The sequence below is a fragment of the Sinocyclocheilus rhinocerous genome, unplaced genomic scaffold (genome assembly GCF_001515625.1).
Source record: "Sinocyclocheilus rhinocerous isolate Xijiao unplaced genomic scaffold, SAMN03320098_v1.1 scaffold493, whole genome shotgun sequence".
Lineage (NCBI taxonomy): Eukaryota > Metazoa > Chordata > Actinopteri > Cypriniformes > Cyprinidae > Sinocyclocheilus > Sinocyclocheilus rhinocerous.
In genome coordinates, this window is record NW_015626376.1 from 192,606 (window position 1) to 209,646 (window position 17,041).

Genomic DNA, 17,041 nt, shown 5'->3' on the forward strand with positions numbered 1-17,041 from the left:
TAGTTTTTATTTTGTGTTTTCAATTTTTGTTTTAAAAAAATAAATATTTAATAAAAACTATATTTAAAATATATTTGTATTAATTTTTATACAATATAAATTGAATTAAAACAAATTCTACACAGAGAAATAAAACGAATGTAAACGGTAAGTACATCATGGCCTGTCCGTCTCGGGACTGAAGGGGTTAATGTGTAATATAAGCGAGTAGCAGGTCAAAGCTGTGAAATAACAGATATGAGATTCATCTGAACGCAGGACTAAACAGCAGAAATACCTGCTCAGTATTCAGAGCTCACAAACACTAATCTAATCCAGCATTTCTAGATTGTTTATACGCATGCAGGCCAACAAAAGAACAATTTCATCCAATATAATACCTGGAGAAGTCAGACGTGCTTTGAGGAACATCACGTCTGTAAATCTGAGAATATGAGCGATAATAAACTCATCAGCGTCCCTACGCAAACGAGGCCTAATCAGACAGCACAGAGTTCACTCACCTCGTTTAGAAGCAGTACATTAATGATGGTCATAATGAAATGCTGCAATGGAAATGTTGTTGAGCTGCTTATGTCAGAAAGACTTTCAAAGTTCGTCACTCCCTGCGTTTTTAGATTACAGTTTTTGCCCGTTGCTTGAACACTATAGACACATGCTTATTTTTGATTTAACTGAATTTACTGTACTATAAAATATACTACTGTAATGATTTTGAAATCAGTATTTCATTTTTTGGTTGTTGTGAAAACCCTCTGTGGAACTGAATAAAAACATTTTTTTATATAAAGTAGACTAGTGTGTTGCTGCTGATCTGAAAGTGTATTCATATGATGAAAGTGGGTATCATTTTGTCATCAGAGTGACATTTTGACAAAGGATTGTTAGGTTTTGCTAGCAGAGTTTCAATTTGACATAGATGTGAATGGTTTATTTTCCAGTGTTGTGTCTTATTTGCTTGTGTGTAGAGTTTTGACACAATGAGTCAAATTTAGCAAAACGTGTGTAAGCAATAGGCAAAAACTGTAAGTACATTTTCACTTTGGGCCTTTCTATATTTGCATCAAAATATTTTCTGACCCCCTCAGAATACATTAGATTGTAGAAGACAGTGGGCTGGCATTAAAGTTGATTAGTCTATTATGGTCTGGTATCCATGACAACAGCATCCTCATCTGAACTGGTTTTCTGCTGGATATTTATGTTGAGCATCTGTATGTTAATGACTTAATGTGTTCAAACGAGCCTGATGAGGTTGCAGTGTGTGTGTGTGTGTGTGTCCTTCAGGAGGTGTGTCCTTCAGGAGTGTGTGTGGAAAACTTGGGTTTAGCGTTACAATAGACAGCAGAGGATGTGTGAGTGTGTGTGTGTGTGTGTGAGTGTGTGTGGTGTGTGTGTGTGTCCTTCAGGAGTGTGTGTGGAAAACTTGGGTTTAGCGTTACAATAGAGTCAGAGCTATTCAAACACACACACAAAGAGAGTTCAGCCTTGTGCCGCTTCATCAATCTCCTGCCATTCAATCCCACCGAACACAGCGAGCTCAAGGATCCTTCATTCACTCCTCAGACAACAGAAACAACGGCATACACATTCAACAGCTTCCTGTGGAACATGATTTGAGATATGTATAATTGTTAAAATTCTAAAAAGAAAAAAGAACGCATTTATTCAACAAGAATACATTTAATTGATTAAAAGTGAGCCGTTTTTTCTGCTCATCCTGAATGCATTTATTTGATTAATAATAGAGTAAAACAATGAAACATTGATAATAATCAGAAATGTTTGTTGAGCAGCAAATCAACATATTAGAATGATTTCTGAAGATCATGAGACACAAGACTGGAGTAATGATGCTGAAAATACAGCTTTGATCACAGAAATAAATTACAGTTTAACAGATATTCACATAGAAAACAACTGTTTTACATTCTAATAATATTTCATATTTTTACTCTATTTTTGATCAAATAGATGCAGCCTTGCTGAGCAGAAGAGACTTCTTTCAAAACCAGAAATTAATGTTTTGTGTTACTAAGTTAAAATATGCTGAATTGATGTTGCCTTGACAAATACTATAATGGCTGAAAGAGGCATTTTGTATTTAGTGAATGAACGAACTGACTAAACAAAAGTAGTGTTACTCAGTACAATTATTAACACAATAGTTGCAAGAATGTAAAAATCTGAAAGCATCAAGTTGCCTTGGATTTTTACGTTTTCAACAATTTTTTTTTTACAGTGAAGCAATGGAAGCTTATTTTTGCCACCGAAACAAAAATAAAATAAGGCAATTGCAACTTTTTAACTCATAATTCTCACTTTTTTTTCTCAGAAATGCATGCAAAAGATACAAACTATGGGATGTAAACCAAAAATTGCAACAAGTTGCAAGTACATTTATCTTATGTTATTATTCTGTGGCAGCTTCCACACAAACCTGAAGGAGTTTCATGCGCTTTCCTCAAAATAGAGCGATCAGGATCCGCGCTGGTGGACGGAAAACTGGAGTCATGCTTCCTTTTAGCAGAACGGCTCTGCGTCAGTCCTGATTTACAGGAATCCGGTCTGGTTTCAGAGTCTGAAACAGATGCAAAGACTGTGCTTGTGAACTGTCTGTATGATCACGGTTTATATTGGAGTCTGTGACGTTTCTGGCCTCCACTGTGAGTCTGGATGGTTGTGGTTTAGTTAGTAGATTATTCCTGCTCCTGACTCCTGTGCATCCCATCAATGCAGCTTTTGAGGAGAGGGTTTGGCATTGGCTCTGAGTTCTGGGTAAAAGGGACACCGGTAAACGACCCCACGTGGCTTCTCTCTTCTAGTACTCCTCTAGTGTGCTGTTATTACATTTCACGTATTACACTCTGCATTACATTTCAAATTTGATGTTTTTTTGTTGAAATAACTATGTTTCTTCTTAGTTTTTTCTTATCAGTTTTGTATATTAGGGTTGTGTGTTACACCTAATGTTGTTAAATTAATGTTTATTGCATTATTTCAGTTTAATGTGTGTTACGATGATGGTGTTTAGTGTTTGTGTGAATGACACTGTGCACCTTCTATATATATTATTTAAAAAATATATATAAATGTGTATATTAAAAAATTGCTCATAATCTCATTTCCGTTTAGTTTAGCTTGATGTGCTAAAATAACTAAAACTAAATAAACTAGAACTAATAATTAAAAAAAACATAAACGCTATATGCACATATTTAAAAAAAGAAAGAAAAAAAAGCACACAACATAATTACAACTAAAACCTTAACTAAAGTAAAGTAAAAACAGAAAGTATAAAATTAAATCAGTGACACTAAAATAACGCTGGTAGCAATCTGTGTTGTTTAATTTATAATCTTTAATCATTTATACTATTTAGCATTTAATCACTTATGCAATTTCATTATATTTTTATATTGTGCGTTACTTTTCCCCTTGCTCTAGCGATCCTTGTCGTTTAATCTTATGATTATGGGGTTTCATGGAATATTTGTCTTTATGAATAACAGATAACAATTTAAAAAAAAAAAAGTTCAATGGGATTTCGTTGTGCAGCAGTTTAATTTAAGATAGGCCAATATGTTGCCTCTGTGATAGAAATATGCAATTGATAATAATCAAACAATTAAGATTATTCAATAAACCCGGCTCATTTTTATCATCTCCTGCTTACTGCTGTTCTCTGGCTTCTTCAGTCAACCTCTCAAGCTGAGCAAAAACTTTAGTAAAACTGTTTTAGGTGCCAGATAAACACTGGTTTTGGAGACCACAGACACTGGATTCAATGCAATTTAATCTAACAGTTCCTTACACAAAAGCACTATGCACTTTCTAAAGACTTTGAATGAAGAGCACATATCATATGATGCTTTTTTGCTCTTTATTATTAATTATGCCAATGATCTATTGCGTTCAGTGGAAGAAAGAAAACAATGCACGGTTGGAATGATATGACAGAATTTAGCTTTCCTTTTCACAAAAATGGCAATGTTGCTAAAAACAAACAAACACTGTATAATTTACAGCTGAATCACGGCTGCATTGATACTCAGAACAGCTCTTGTTGATGTGATATTTTGCGTAAATATCTCGTTTCTGTCTGTATATTAACAATGCCGTATGAGTGTAATTTTAACATGAGGTCAAACTGCATTAACAGCATAATAGGCTGTTATTTGTGTGGTACCTTGTTGCATTGAATGGAGGTCTGAAAGTGTGGCGAGCACAGGTTGAGCATCATGACCACTGCATCTACAGCACTGAAAGAGAATCTATTAATACTGCGAGTCAGAGACATTTCAGCATTATAGAAATTCATACATCATAACAGAACTCCACAGGCAATTTCAACAGAGATCCTGAAACTAAACCTTTAAAGTAAAAATACACTTCTGTACTATATGCATATGCATACAGTTTATTGTACTACATAAGCAACTGCACAAGTACAGTTTGCAACTACGATGTTTAATGTGACAAACATTTAAAAATAATATATATATATATCTACCATCAACACCTGCAGAAACAAACCAGCGCTTGCAGTACGTGAAATTTAATTTAGACCAAAGTACAAATTAGGATATTTCACTGCTCGTCATGATAGAAATGTATCCTTATTTAAAAAAAACAAAAAACAAAAATAAAATAAATATATTGACTACCAGTCCAATATTTAGAATAATTAGGATTTGTTAAGGTTTTTGAAAGAAGTTAGATTTTTCTGCTCAACAAAGTTGCATTTATTTGATCACAAATACAGAAAATTATTAAATATTGTTAGTAGACGTGATACATTTGATTTTTCAGGGTTCTTTGATGAACAGAAATTTAAAAAGAACAGCATTAATTTGAAATGGAAATCTTTTGTAACATTATAAATGTCTTTACTGATCAATTTAATGCACCTTTGATGAATAAAAGCATATAGGCTATTTTTTAAATATTGCTCAAAAATCTTGAATGGTATGTAGGCCTATCACAGATTCCACAAAAATATGCAGCAAAAATATGATGATAATTAAGTTTCTTGAGCAGCTAATCAGCATATTAGAATGATTTCTGAAGGTTTCTCTGCTGTTACATGTTGTTTTTATGGGAAATAATACCTCACCTGGATATGTTCGTAGATTTGTGTTGAATGTTATCTTGGAATGGAAATATGTATATATATATAAATATATATAAATACTTTTTACGCTTTTTTAAGTTAATGTCATATTAACTTAAATATGGACTTCGGAGTGAGTTCATGGATCTTTTGATTCAGATCAGAACTTTGGACCGTGTATCAAGAATAATTTGATTTAGATTGGGACTTCGGTGCGGGTTCGCAAATTATTTGATTCAGATCGGGACTTCATTGCGGGTTTGCGAATCATTTGATTCAGATCGGGACTTCATTGCGGGTTTGCGAATCATTTGATTCAGATCGGGACTTCGGAGCGAGTTTGTGGATCTTTTGATTCAGATCGGAACTTCGGAGCATGAATTGAGAATCATTTGATTCAGATCGGAACTTCGGAGCATGAATTGAGAATCATTTGATTCAGATCGGAACTTCGGAGCATGAATTGAGAATCATTTGATTCAGATCGGAACTTCGGAGCATGAATTGAGAATCATTTGATTCAGATCGGAACTTCGGAGCATGAATTGAGAATCATTTGATTCAGATCGGAACTTCGGAGCATGAATTGAGAATCATTTGATTCAGATCGGAACTTCGGAGCATGAATTGAGAATCATTTGATTCAGATCGGAACTTCGGAGCATGAATTGAGAATCATTTGATTCAGATCGGAACTTCGGAGCATGAATTGAGAATCATTTGATTCAGATCGGAACTTCGGAGCATGAATTGAGAATCATTTGATTCAGATCGGAACTTCGGAGCATGAATTGAGAATCATTTGATTCAGATCGGAACTTCGGAGCATGAATTGAGAATCATTTGATTCAGATCGGAACTTCGGAGCATGAATTGAGAATCATTTGATTCAGATCGGAACTTCGGAGCATGAATTGAGAATCATTTGATTCAGATCGGAACTTCGGAGCATGAATTGAGAATCATTTGATTCAGATCGGAACTTCGGAGCATGAATTGAGAATCATTTGATTCAGATCGGAACTTCGGAGCATGAATTGAGAATCATTTGATTCAGATCGGAACTTCGGAGCATGAATTGAGAATCATTTGATTCAGATCGGAACTTCGGAGCATGAATTGAGAATCATTTGATTCAGATCGGAACTTCGGAGCATGAATTGAGAATCATTTGATTCAGATCGGAACTTCGGAGCATGAATTGAGAATCATTTGATTCAGATCGGAACTTCGGAGCATGAATTGAGAATCATTTGATTCAGATCGGAACTTCGGAGCATGAATTGAGAATCATTTGATTCAGATCGGAACTTCGGAGCATGAATTGAGAATCATTTGATTCAGATCGGAACTTCGGAGCATGAATTGAGAATCATTTGATTCAGATCGGAACTTCGGAGCATGAATTGAGAATCATTTGATTCAGATCGGAACTTCGGAGCATGAATTGAGAATCATTTGATTCAGATCGGAACTTCGGAGCATGAATTGAGAATCATTTGATTCAGATCGGAACTTCGGAGCATGAATTGAGAATCATTTGATTCAGATCGGAACTTCGGAGCATGAATTGAGAATCATTTGATTCAGATCGGAACTTCGGAGCATGAATTGAGAATCATTTGATTCAGATCGGAACTTCGGAGCATGAATTGAGAATCATTTGATTCAGATCGGAACTTCGGAGCATGAATTGAGAATCATTTGATTCAGATCGGAACTTCGGAGCATGAATTGAGAATCATTTGATTCAGATCGGAACTTCGGAGCATGAATTGAGAATCATTTGATTCAGATCGGAACTTCGGAGCATGAATTGAGAATCATTTGATTCAGATCGGAACTTCGGAGCATGAATTGAGAATCATTTGATTCAGATCGGAACTTCGGAGCATGAATTGAGAATCATTTGATTCAGATCGGAACTTCGGAGCATGAATTGAGAATCATTTGATTCAGATCGGAACTTCGGAGCATGAATTGAGAATCATTTGATTCAGATCGGAACTTCGGAGCATGAATTGAGAATCATTTGATTCAGATCGGAACTTCGGAGCATGAATTGAGAATCATTTGATTCAGATCGGAACTTCGGAGCATGAATTGAGAATCATTTGATTCAGATCGGAACTTCGGAGCATGAATTGAGAATCATTTGATTCAGATCGGAACTTCGGAGCATGAATTGAGAATCATTTGATTCAGATCGGAACTTCGGAGCATGAATTGAGAATCATTTGATTCAGATCGGAACTTCGGAGCATGAATTGAGAATCATTTGATTCAGATCGGAACTTCGGAGCATGAATTGAGAATCATTTGATTCAGATCGGAACTTCGGAGCATGAATTGAGAATCATTTGATTCAGATCGGAACTTCGGAGCATGAATTGAGAATCATTTGATTCAGATCGGAACTTCGGAGCATGAATTGAGAATCATTTGATTCAGATCGGAACTTCGGAGCATGAATTGAGAATCATTTGATTCAGATCGGGACTTCGGTGTGGGTTCACAAATCATTTGATTCAGATCGGGACTTCGGTGCGGGTTCACGAACCATTTGATTCAGATCAGGACTTCAGTGTGGGTTCACAAATCATTTGATTCAGATCAGGACTTCAGTGTGGGTTCACAAATCATTTGATTCAGATCGGGACTTCGGTGCAGGTTCACAAATCATTTGATTCAGATCGGGACTTCGGTGTAGGTTCACAAATCATTTGATTCAGATCGGGACTTCGGTGCGGGTTCACGAACCATTTGTTTCAGATCGGGACTTTGGAGTGAGTTCATGGATCTTTTGATTCAGATCGGAACTTCAGAGCGTGTATCAAGAATCATTTGATTCAGATTGGGACTTTGGTGCGGGTTCACCAATCATTTGATTTATATCGGAACATCGGCGCGAGTTCATGAATCTTTTGAATCAGATCGGGACTTTTGTGCTTACCATGGTTTAACTAGGCCTATAGTAACTTTTTTTTTCACCTTAAGAGAACACATAAAATGAATATCATAGAGATGCAGTTAGGATTAACAGAACTTTAGATAGTTTGCATGTACTTGTCTAGATCAACTTTGATTAAAGAAAAGAAAGGTTTAGAGCCAGACTTTTGTTTATGTATGTGAAATTTAACTAGCAGGAAACACAACTTAAGTTCTATCTTTCTAAAATAGTAAAACAATCCAAATAAATCATCTTTAAAACAGAAAGAAAAGCCACTTACAAAATTAGATCGGATGAACATTAAATAAATCTGATGTGGGAACAAAACAAGTGAATGAATCTTCCTCAGAAGAGACAAAAACAGCAACCCACTTCAGTGTCTGACTTTTTGTGAAATTTGGATTATTTCATTAATCTGCTGTTAGAGCTCTTCATATTTAAGGAGAGAGCTATAATTTCCAAAGTCATTGCTTGCTATGATTTTCAAGGGTGTAGAATTTAGTAGAGATACTATGACATGTCCCTACCAATGTTGTTTTGTTTTTGTTTTTTATCAAACATCTCAAAGAGAACTATGCTGATTGATTTGTGTCTTTATCATTTAATGTGTTTTTGATCGGATATGCTTTTACGCAAATCATTACAGTAACATAAATACAAACAATAGAAGTATAAAAACATAGCATTTGATCTCTAAATCAAATAATTACATCAGAACTACATCAAAAGGAATATGGTTTTGGAAATCGTTGATGCATTCGAAGCATTTCATCGGTGAAAAGTGTTACATGTCATGTTACAGAAAAACAAAGCTAAAATATCGGCTTTATTCACAATAATCAGAATGATGAAGCAACAATAATTTTCATATTGTGACAAAATAGTCACACGCAATATGTTGGTATACTGGAAATAACGATTTCACATAAATAACCATCATATTCACAGCCTGCCTGTCTACCCACAACACACATCACATCAGAACATAGCAGCAACTCTCAGAACCTTCCAGAAACATCACTGTAGAATAAGGAAAGCAAGTTCGGTTCGGTTTTAATTTCAGCCAAATTAAAAAAACTGAGACAGAAACAGGTTTTCTGGTAATTCTACCTGCAGATAGGAGCCCTCTGTTTGTCGTCTACACTCTTAAAAATAAAGGTGCTTAAAAGGTTCTTCACAGCGATGCCATAGAAGAAAAATTTTTTTGTTCCACAAAAGAACCATCTCTTTCTTACCTTTTTATAATCTGAAGAACCTTCTTTCACCACAAAGAACCGTTTGTGAAACAGATGTTAAAGGTTCTTTATGGAACCATTTAGACAAAAAAGGTTCTTCTATGGCATCGTGAAGCATGTTTATTTTTAAGAGTGTAAGGACCCCTGCTGTTCACGTTTAGAACTGATGCTCCCCACCATCCCTGAAACATTAAAACATCACTGAACCAACACCAGATTCCTTCAGGTACAAAACACCTCCCTCTGTGATGCACACTGTGAGTCAACACAAGTGTGGAATAATTAAAATGTCTTTGAAAGAAGTCTCTTCTGCTCATCAAGGCTGCATTTATTTGATAAAAATACAGTAAAAATTTGAAATGTTATTAGAATTTAAAACAGCTGTTTTCTATGTGAATATCTGTTAAACTGTAATTTATTTCTGTATTTTCAGCATCATTACTCCAGTCTTCAGTGTCACATGATCTTCAGAAATCATTCTAATATGCTGATCTGCTGCTCAAGAAACATTTCTGATTATTATCAATGTTGATAACAGTCGTGCTGCACGATATTTTTGTGGAAACTGTGATGCATTAAAAAATCTTGAGTAAAAAATAGAAAGAAATTAATACTTTTATTCAGTAAGGATGCATTAATTTGATCAAAAGTGCCAGTAAAGACATTTATAAAGTTACAAAAGATTTCTATTTTAAATAAATGCTGGTCTTTTAAAATTCCTATTAATCTGTGAATCCTGAAAAAAAAATTATTACATTTAAAATGTATTACAATAGAAAACTATGGAAGCTTGTTTCTACAGTTGCAAAATTTTATCTCACAATTCTGAATTTTGCATTTATATCTCACTCTATATCTCAATTCTAAGGAAAAAAGTCTTAATTAATTATGAGATACGAACTTGGAATTGCAAGGAAAAATGTCTAAATTGTGACACAGTCACAATTATCTCCTTTTATTTTTTATCGCGAGGGGAAAAAATCTAAATAGCAAGAAAAAAGTCAGAAACATGAGAAAAAAAGTTGCAATCACCTTTTTTTTTTTTTTATTCCATCCAAAATTGAGATTAATACATCATCTGAAAGCTGCATAAATAAGCTTTCCATTGATGTATGGTTTGTTAGGATCAAATCAAAATATTGAGAAAATCATCTTTAAAGTTGTCCAAATGAAGTTCTTAGCAATGCATATTACTGATCAAACATTAAGTTTTGATATATTTACGATAGGAAATTTACAAAATATCTTCATTGAACATGATCTTTACTTAATATCCTAATGATTTTTGGCATAAAAGAAATATGGATAATTTTGACTCATACAATGTATTGTTGGCTATTGCTACAAATATACCCCAGCGACTTAACACTGCTTTTGTGCTCCAGGGACACATTTCACTATTTGGTGAGCAGAAGAGACTTCTTTCAAAAACATTAATTGTAATTATTCCAAAGCTTTTGACCGGTCCCATACGGCCCACACAGTCTACTGAAACATTTCCCCTCCATATCACTGATAACCAAAAGAGATCTCAGAAGATTAAAAGCTGGAGAAATGTGCATCACTTTTAATTCTCAACTGCATAATTCTTTCATGTGTTGCAGTAACACTCTTTAGTCTTCACACAGAACAGTCTCGCGTCGATTGTCTCGCGTCTAAATCTCCGTGGACTCGATCCGCTCCAGGCGAGTAGGTCCGGGCCACGGAGGCGCCAGCTGATGCAGGATCGGTTTGGGATCGTCGGCGGTCAGCGGAACAGGGACGGAGAGACCGACGGGCGATCCGGGCGATCCGGGCCTGGGGCCCAGTTTAGCTCCGACCCGCTCCTCCAGCGCCTGATACTTCAGCACACGCTCTTTCTCGCCCTGCAAGAATACAGTAAAAATTTAAAATATTATTACAATTTAAAACAGCTGTTTTCTATGTGAATATCTGTTAAACTGTAATGTATTTCTGTGATGCGCAGCTGTATTTTCAGCATCATTACTCCAGTCTTCAGTGTCACATGATCTTCAGAAATCATTCTAATATGCTGATTTGCTGCTCAAGAAACATTTCTGATTATTATCAATGTTGAAAACAGTCGTGCTGCACGATATTTGTGTGGAAACCGTGATGCATTTTATTTTTCAGGATAAATAGAAAGTTCAAAAGAACAGCATTTATTTGAAATAGAATTTTTTGTAACATTATAAATGTCTTCACTGTCACTTTTGATCAATGTAATGTGTCCTTGATGAATAAAAGTAATTAATTTCTTTTTTTTGTCTTCTTAATATGTGACCCTGGAGCACAAAACCAGCTATATTTGTAGCAATAGCCAACAATGCATTGTATGGGTCAAAATTATAAATTTTTCTTTTATGCCAAAAATCATTAGGATATTAAGTAAAGATCATGTTCCATGAAGATATTTTGTAAATTTCCTACCGTAAATATATCAAAACTTAATTTTTTTGATATATTTACTGTAGGAAACTTACTAAATATCTTAATGGAACATGATCTTTACTTACACTGCAAAAAGTGATTCTCTTACTTAGTGTTTGTGTCTTGTGTTCTAGTATAAATATCTAAACATTCTTGAATCAAGATGAATTTAGCTAATTCATTGAAAAAAATTGACACTTATGACTGGTTTTGTGGTCACATTTTACTGCAAACTATGAAATAGTATGACAGTTTCCACAAAAATATTGGGCAGCACAACTGTTTTCAACATTGATGATAAAGGTTGGGGACAGAGTGAGGGTCACCAGAACGGGGATGGAGAGGCTGACGGGTGATCCGGGCGAGGTGCCCAGTTTGGCTCCGAGCTGGCCGACCCGCTCCTCCAGCGCCTGGTTCCTCTGCAGCGTCTCCACGTAGCTGAGTTGCAGCTGCGCCTGGTACTTCAGCACTCGCTCCTTCTCTCCCTGCCAGGTGTGTCGCTCCTGAGCGAAGGTGAGCACCTGCCTCTCTCTCTGCTGCCGCTCCAGGTGCAGCTCGCCCTGCAGTCTCTCCAGCTTCCGCCGCAGCTCTCCCGCCTCCTGCCGCTGCGCTTTGGCCTCGTCGCTCTGCAGGCTGAGGAAGCTGTCGATGGGCAGGGCTTCGGGCGAGCGGGGCGAGTGCAGGCCGGCCCACGGTAAGCTGCTGCAGCCGCTGATGTCCCTCAGACACACGGCGTGATCGCTCCTGCAGCTCAGCTCGCTCAGAGCCCGCTTGAGACCCAGAACCTCGGCCTCGAACACCACCAGCTTGTCACGCAACATCGACACCTGCGGAGAGAACAAACCAGCGCTCACAGCATGTGCTGAGTATGACATTTAATTTAAAAATCACATATGTGACCCTTGACCACAAAACCAGTCATAAGGGTTAATTTTTCAAAACTGGGATTTATGCATCATCTGAAAGCTGAAAAAATAAGCTTTCCATTGATGCATGGTTTGTTAGGATAGAACGATATTTGGAAATCTGGAATCTGAGGGTGCAAAAAATCTAAATATTGAGAAAATCATCTTTAAAGTTGTCCAAATGAAGTTCTTAGCAATGCATATTACTAATAAAAAATTAAGTTGTGATATATTTACTGTAGGAAACTTACTAAATATCTTAATGGAACATGATCTTTACTTACACTGCAAAAAGTGATTCTCTTACTTAGTGTTTGTGTCTTGTGTTCTAGTATAAATATCTAAACATTCTTGAATCAAGATGAATTTACTGTGCAAGTAAAATCACTTAAGATATTAAGTCTTGTTTTCTGTAAAAAAGTATAAAAATGTTGTTAGTTTTTCCTTAAAACAAGCAAAAATATCTGCCAATGAGGCAAGAAAAATAATCTTGTTTAGCCGTTCAATTAAGATTATTTTTCTTACCACATTAGCAGATATTTCTGATTGTTTTAAGCAAAAACTAACAAACAAAATTTAGATTTTTTTTTTTTTAGAAAACAAGACTTAATATCGTAAATCATTTTACTTGTCAAGTAAATGCATCTTGATTCAAGAATGTTTAGATATTTATACTAGAACACAAGACACAAACACTAAGTAGTTTGCAGTGTAATATCCTAATGATTTTGGCATAAAAGAAAAATCGATAATTTTACATAAATACATATATGTAAATATATACATATGTATAAATATTATTTCACTGCTCATCTATCCTCTTTTTAAGTAAGGGATAATGCACGACGTGGAGGCCAAGAACCACACGACGCGAAGTGCATTAAAATTGCTTAATGCACAGCTAGCCATGCATTATCCCGCTTGTACTACGGTCATACCTAACAGATATTCACATAGAAAACAGTCATTTTAATTTGTAATAATATTTCACAACATTACTGTATTTTTTTGTTTATTTGTTTACTTACTTTGTTGATCAAATAAATGCAGTCTTGGTGAGCAGAAGAGACTTCTTTCAAAAATATTTGTAAAAAACCCGAATTATTCAAAATCTTCGACTGGTAGTGTATATTTGTGTATACATATATATAGAAATGAAAAAGAAGTCATATGCATGGCAGTTTACTTTAACAAATAAGCTCAGTAAGAACTGTGTTTTACAAAGTTTGTGCGCAAATCATACTTTAATGCAAGAATCTAATTTTGATTTGAGTCTTCAAGCACAAACACACAGTCAACTTTAATGCTTATTGTTAGAGGTTTCAGCAAAGCACTAACCTCATGCATCAGCATTAGTAATAGTTTTGTTGTTTGTTATTATTAAATACGACTTTAGTCAGGATCATATAAGTGTGGTGCATTGGATATGAGTGTGTGTGTTTATGTTGCGCACCTCTGTCAGCGTTCTCTTCAGTTCTCCTTCACATCTCTCCAGCTCGCGGCTCTTGTTGGTGTACGAGTCCTTCAGGCCGATCATGGTCTCCTCGCGCTCCTTCATCTGGCCCTTGAGCTCCTTCAGCTGGCCCCTGAGGGCCACCATCTCTCCGGCGCGCTGCGTAACCTCGTTCTGACTCTCCCGCAGCTGCTGCTTCAGCAGAGAGATCTCGCCCGCTTTCTGACACAGCTGATCAACACGAAGCAAACCAAAGCCATCACTGCTGGGTCTCCTAGGCTGCGCTGTTTTAGATTAGTCTGCTGTATGTTGCTCTATCAGTTCCTGAACTCCTTAGACTTAAACTGTTTGCTTGAAATACTCCCAGAAATTTCAGTCAGTGTAATGAATAACAAATACTACTGGTTAAAAGTTAGGAATAATTAAAATTTGTTTCTTTTCTGCTCACCAAGGCAGCATTTATTTGATAAAAAATACAGTAAAAATGTGAAATATTATTACCGTTTAAAATTGCTTTTTACTAGTTGAATAAATAGCAAAATGTAATTTATTCCTGTGATAAAAGCTGTATTTCCAGCATCATTACTCCAGTCTTCAGTGTCACATAATTCTTCAGAAATCATGCTTATATGCTGATTTGCTGCTCAAGAAACATTTCTGATTATTATGAAATTAATACTTTTATTAATCAAAGATGAACACTACATTTTACTATATATTACTATACTATATACCTGTATATATGTTGCAATAGAAAATGGGTATTTTGAATTGTAGTAATATTTCACAATATTGCTGTGTTTTTTATTTAATTTTAATTAAATAAATTCAGCCTTGGGGTGAGCATAAACATTAACAAATCTTAATTACTCAGACTTTTGACCGGCTACAACCGGTACATAAGGTTAGAGTAAACTTCCATAAAAACTTTAGCAGACGTTTTTATATAAAATATGCTTTTTTATCTCTAGAGCAGGAATTCACAGTTTGTTTGTTTTTGTCAGCCCCAGTGAGACTTTAAGTTCATATTTCAATAATTTATCAACACATTTGCATTTTTTTCCCACTTTTTTGTGTTTTATTTCGACTGTTCTTATTTTAAAAAGGATCAATTTAAATGTTAAATTTTTATGATTTAATGAATTATTAGATTTGAACCCCAGTTTAAGCATTGGTGTCTGTGTTGCACTCTTAAAAATAAAGGTTCTTTATTTGGCATTGATGGTTTTATGAAGAAACTTTAGCATCCACTGAATCTTCACATTGAACAAAAGGTTCTTTAGATTTTTAAAATGTTCTTCAACCGAATAAAAATAGGCTCTTTTAACCCATTTAATCCCAAATATTTCTCAGACATGAAAAAATCAAAATGATGTGTCATTAGTAACCCCTTGAAATAATCAATAATTGTTATTTTTATTGAATTTTTATGGAAAAGTGTGTGTTTTATGGTTGGTCACAATTGTGACCGGTGGGATAATGTGTATACTAAAATTTAATTATTTCTGCATTCATAAAAATTCTTATATATCTCAGCCCAGTTATTAACCCATTGTAAACTGTTTCATCACATTCTATGCTTACTATTATACATTTTTTAAAAATCCTTATACAACACTGAATAGGTATACTACTGCTATTATTATATTAACATGTGTACTCATTCTACGTCCACACTCAACAAAACTAAATATATGTGAATTCATATATTAATACTAGACACCTTAAAGATAACATGTACCAAAAATCTTTGTCATATCTTTATGTTAACATGCATTACAAGCCTTTTGTTTTGGAGCTTTGATGCAGTTATTATCTTCTCAAGGTGCAAAAAATGATTCTCTTGCTTAGTGTTTGTGTCTTGTGTTCTAGTATAAATATCTAAACATTCTTGAATCAAGATGAATTTACTGTACAAGTAAAATGACTTAACATATTATGTCTTGTTTTCTGTAAAAAAAAAAAAATACAAATTTTGATAGTTTTTCCTTAAAACAAGCAAAAATATCTGCCAATGGTGCAAGAAAAATTATCTTGTTTAGTTGTTGAATTCAGATAATTTTTCTTACCCCATTAGCAGATATTTTTGCTTGTTTTAAACAACATTTTTAGAAAACAAGACTCAAGTAAATGCATCTTGATTCAAGAATGTTTAGATATTTATACTAGAACACAAGAGAAAAATACTCATGCAGTGCAAAAAGGAATTTAATAAACTGCTCTGGCCGTGTGACAATTTGCACTAAACACGTGAAACTGCACATATTTAATTGAGACCCTTCATATTTGCAGAAAATGCACTAAAACACCAGACAGTCCATTTTTAGAGCTTTAGAAATGCAAACCGTCTTTACGCTCACTATTGTGACCGGTGGGATTGAATGGGTTAAGAACTGATCACTGAAAGGCTCTTTGAGGAGCCACAAATGCAACCTTTTGGAGCCTTTATTTTGCTCCTCTCACCTCCCACTTGGTCTCCTCCAGGCGAGGCAGTATATCCGCCTGCTCCTTGCGGTAATCCAGACACTTGTGCTCCAGCTCCTCTCTCTGTGCGAGCAGAGCGCTGATCTCGTCCTGGAGCCGGCCCTTGTCCTGCTGCAGATGGGCGATGTGGGTCTGCAGGGCCTGCTGTGTGCGCTGGGCTCGGTGGGTCACCTGCTGCAGACGGCCGGCGTAGTTCTGCCTCAGCTCCTCCATGTCTCGCTCCCAGACGCAATGCTTCTCCTCGAACACCTGCACGATGGCCGCCTCGCTCTGGTCCAGGTTACGCCGCATGTGGATCACCTGAGGAACAATCACAGTCATTTACTCCAGGTACAGGTTTCTTCAGCCTGCCATGTATGGAAGCACTGAATTTTGCTACAAATATCCCACGGCGTCATGATGAAAATGCAATCCTAAGTGTTCTAACTGTTAGTCTAAATGCATTTAGGACAAATAGCATTTAAATGATCA

At 35.7% G+C, this 17,041-nt stretch overlaps 1 protein-coding gene across 1 annotated transcript in view; it reads right to left on the reverse strand.

Annotated features, from left to right (window-relative positions):
- Window positions 1-10,716: 10,716 nt before the first annotated feature.
- Window positions 10,717-17,041, reverse strand: part of LOC107712591 (leucine zipper putative tumor suppressor 3-like) — an 18,013-nt gene continuing 11,688 nt past the window's right edge. Inside the window, exons 5-8 of the mRNA XM_016517912.1 lie at window positions 16,550-16,870; window positions 14,087-14,317; window positions 12,055-12,555; window positions 10,717-11,163 (exon numbers count right to left, since the gene is read on the reverse strand). Coding sequence (XP_016373398.1) covers window positions 10,954-11,163; window positions 12,055-12,555; window positions 14,087-14,317; window positions 16,550-16,870 — 1,263 coding nt within the window. The 3' untranslated portion in view covers window positions 10,717-10,953. The remainder of the gene's footprint in view (window positions 11,164-12,054; window positions 12,556-14,086; window positions 14,318-16,549; window positions 16,871-17,041) is intronic.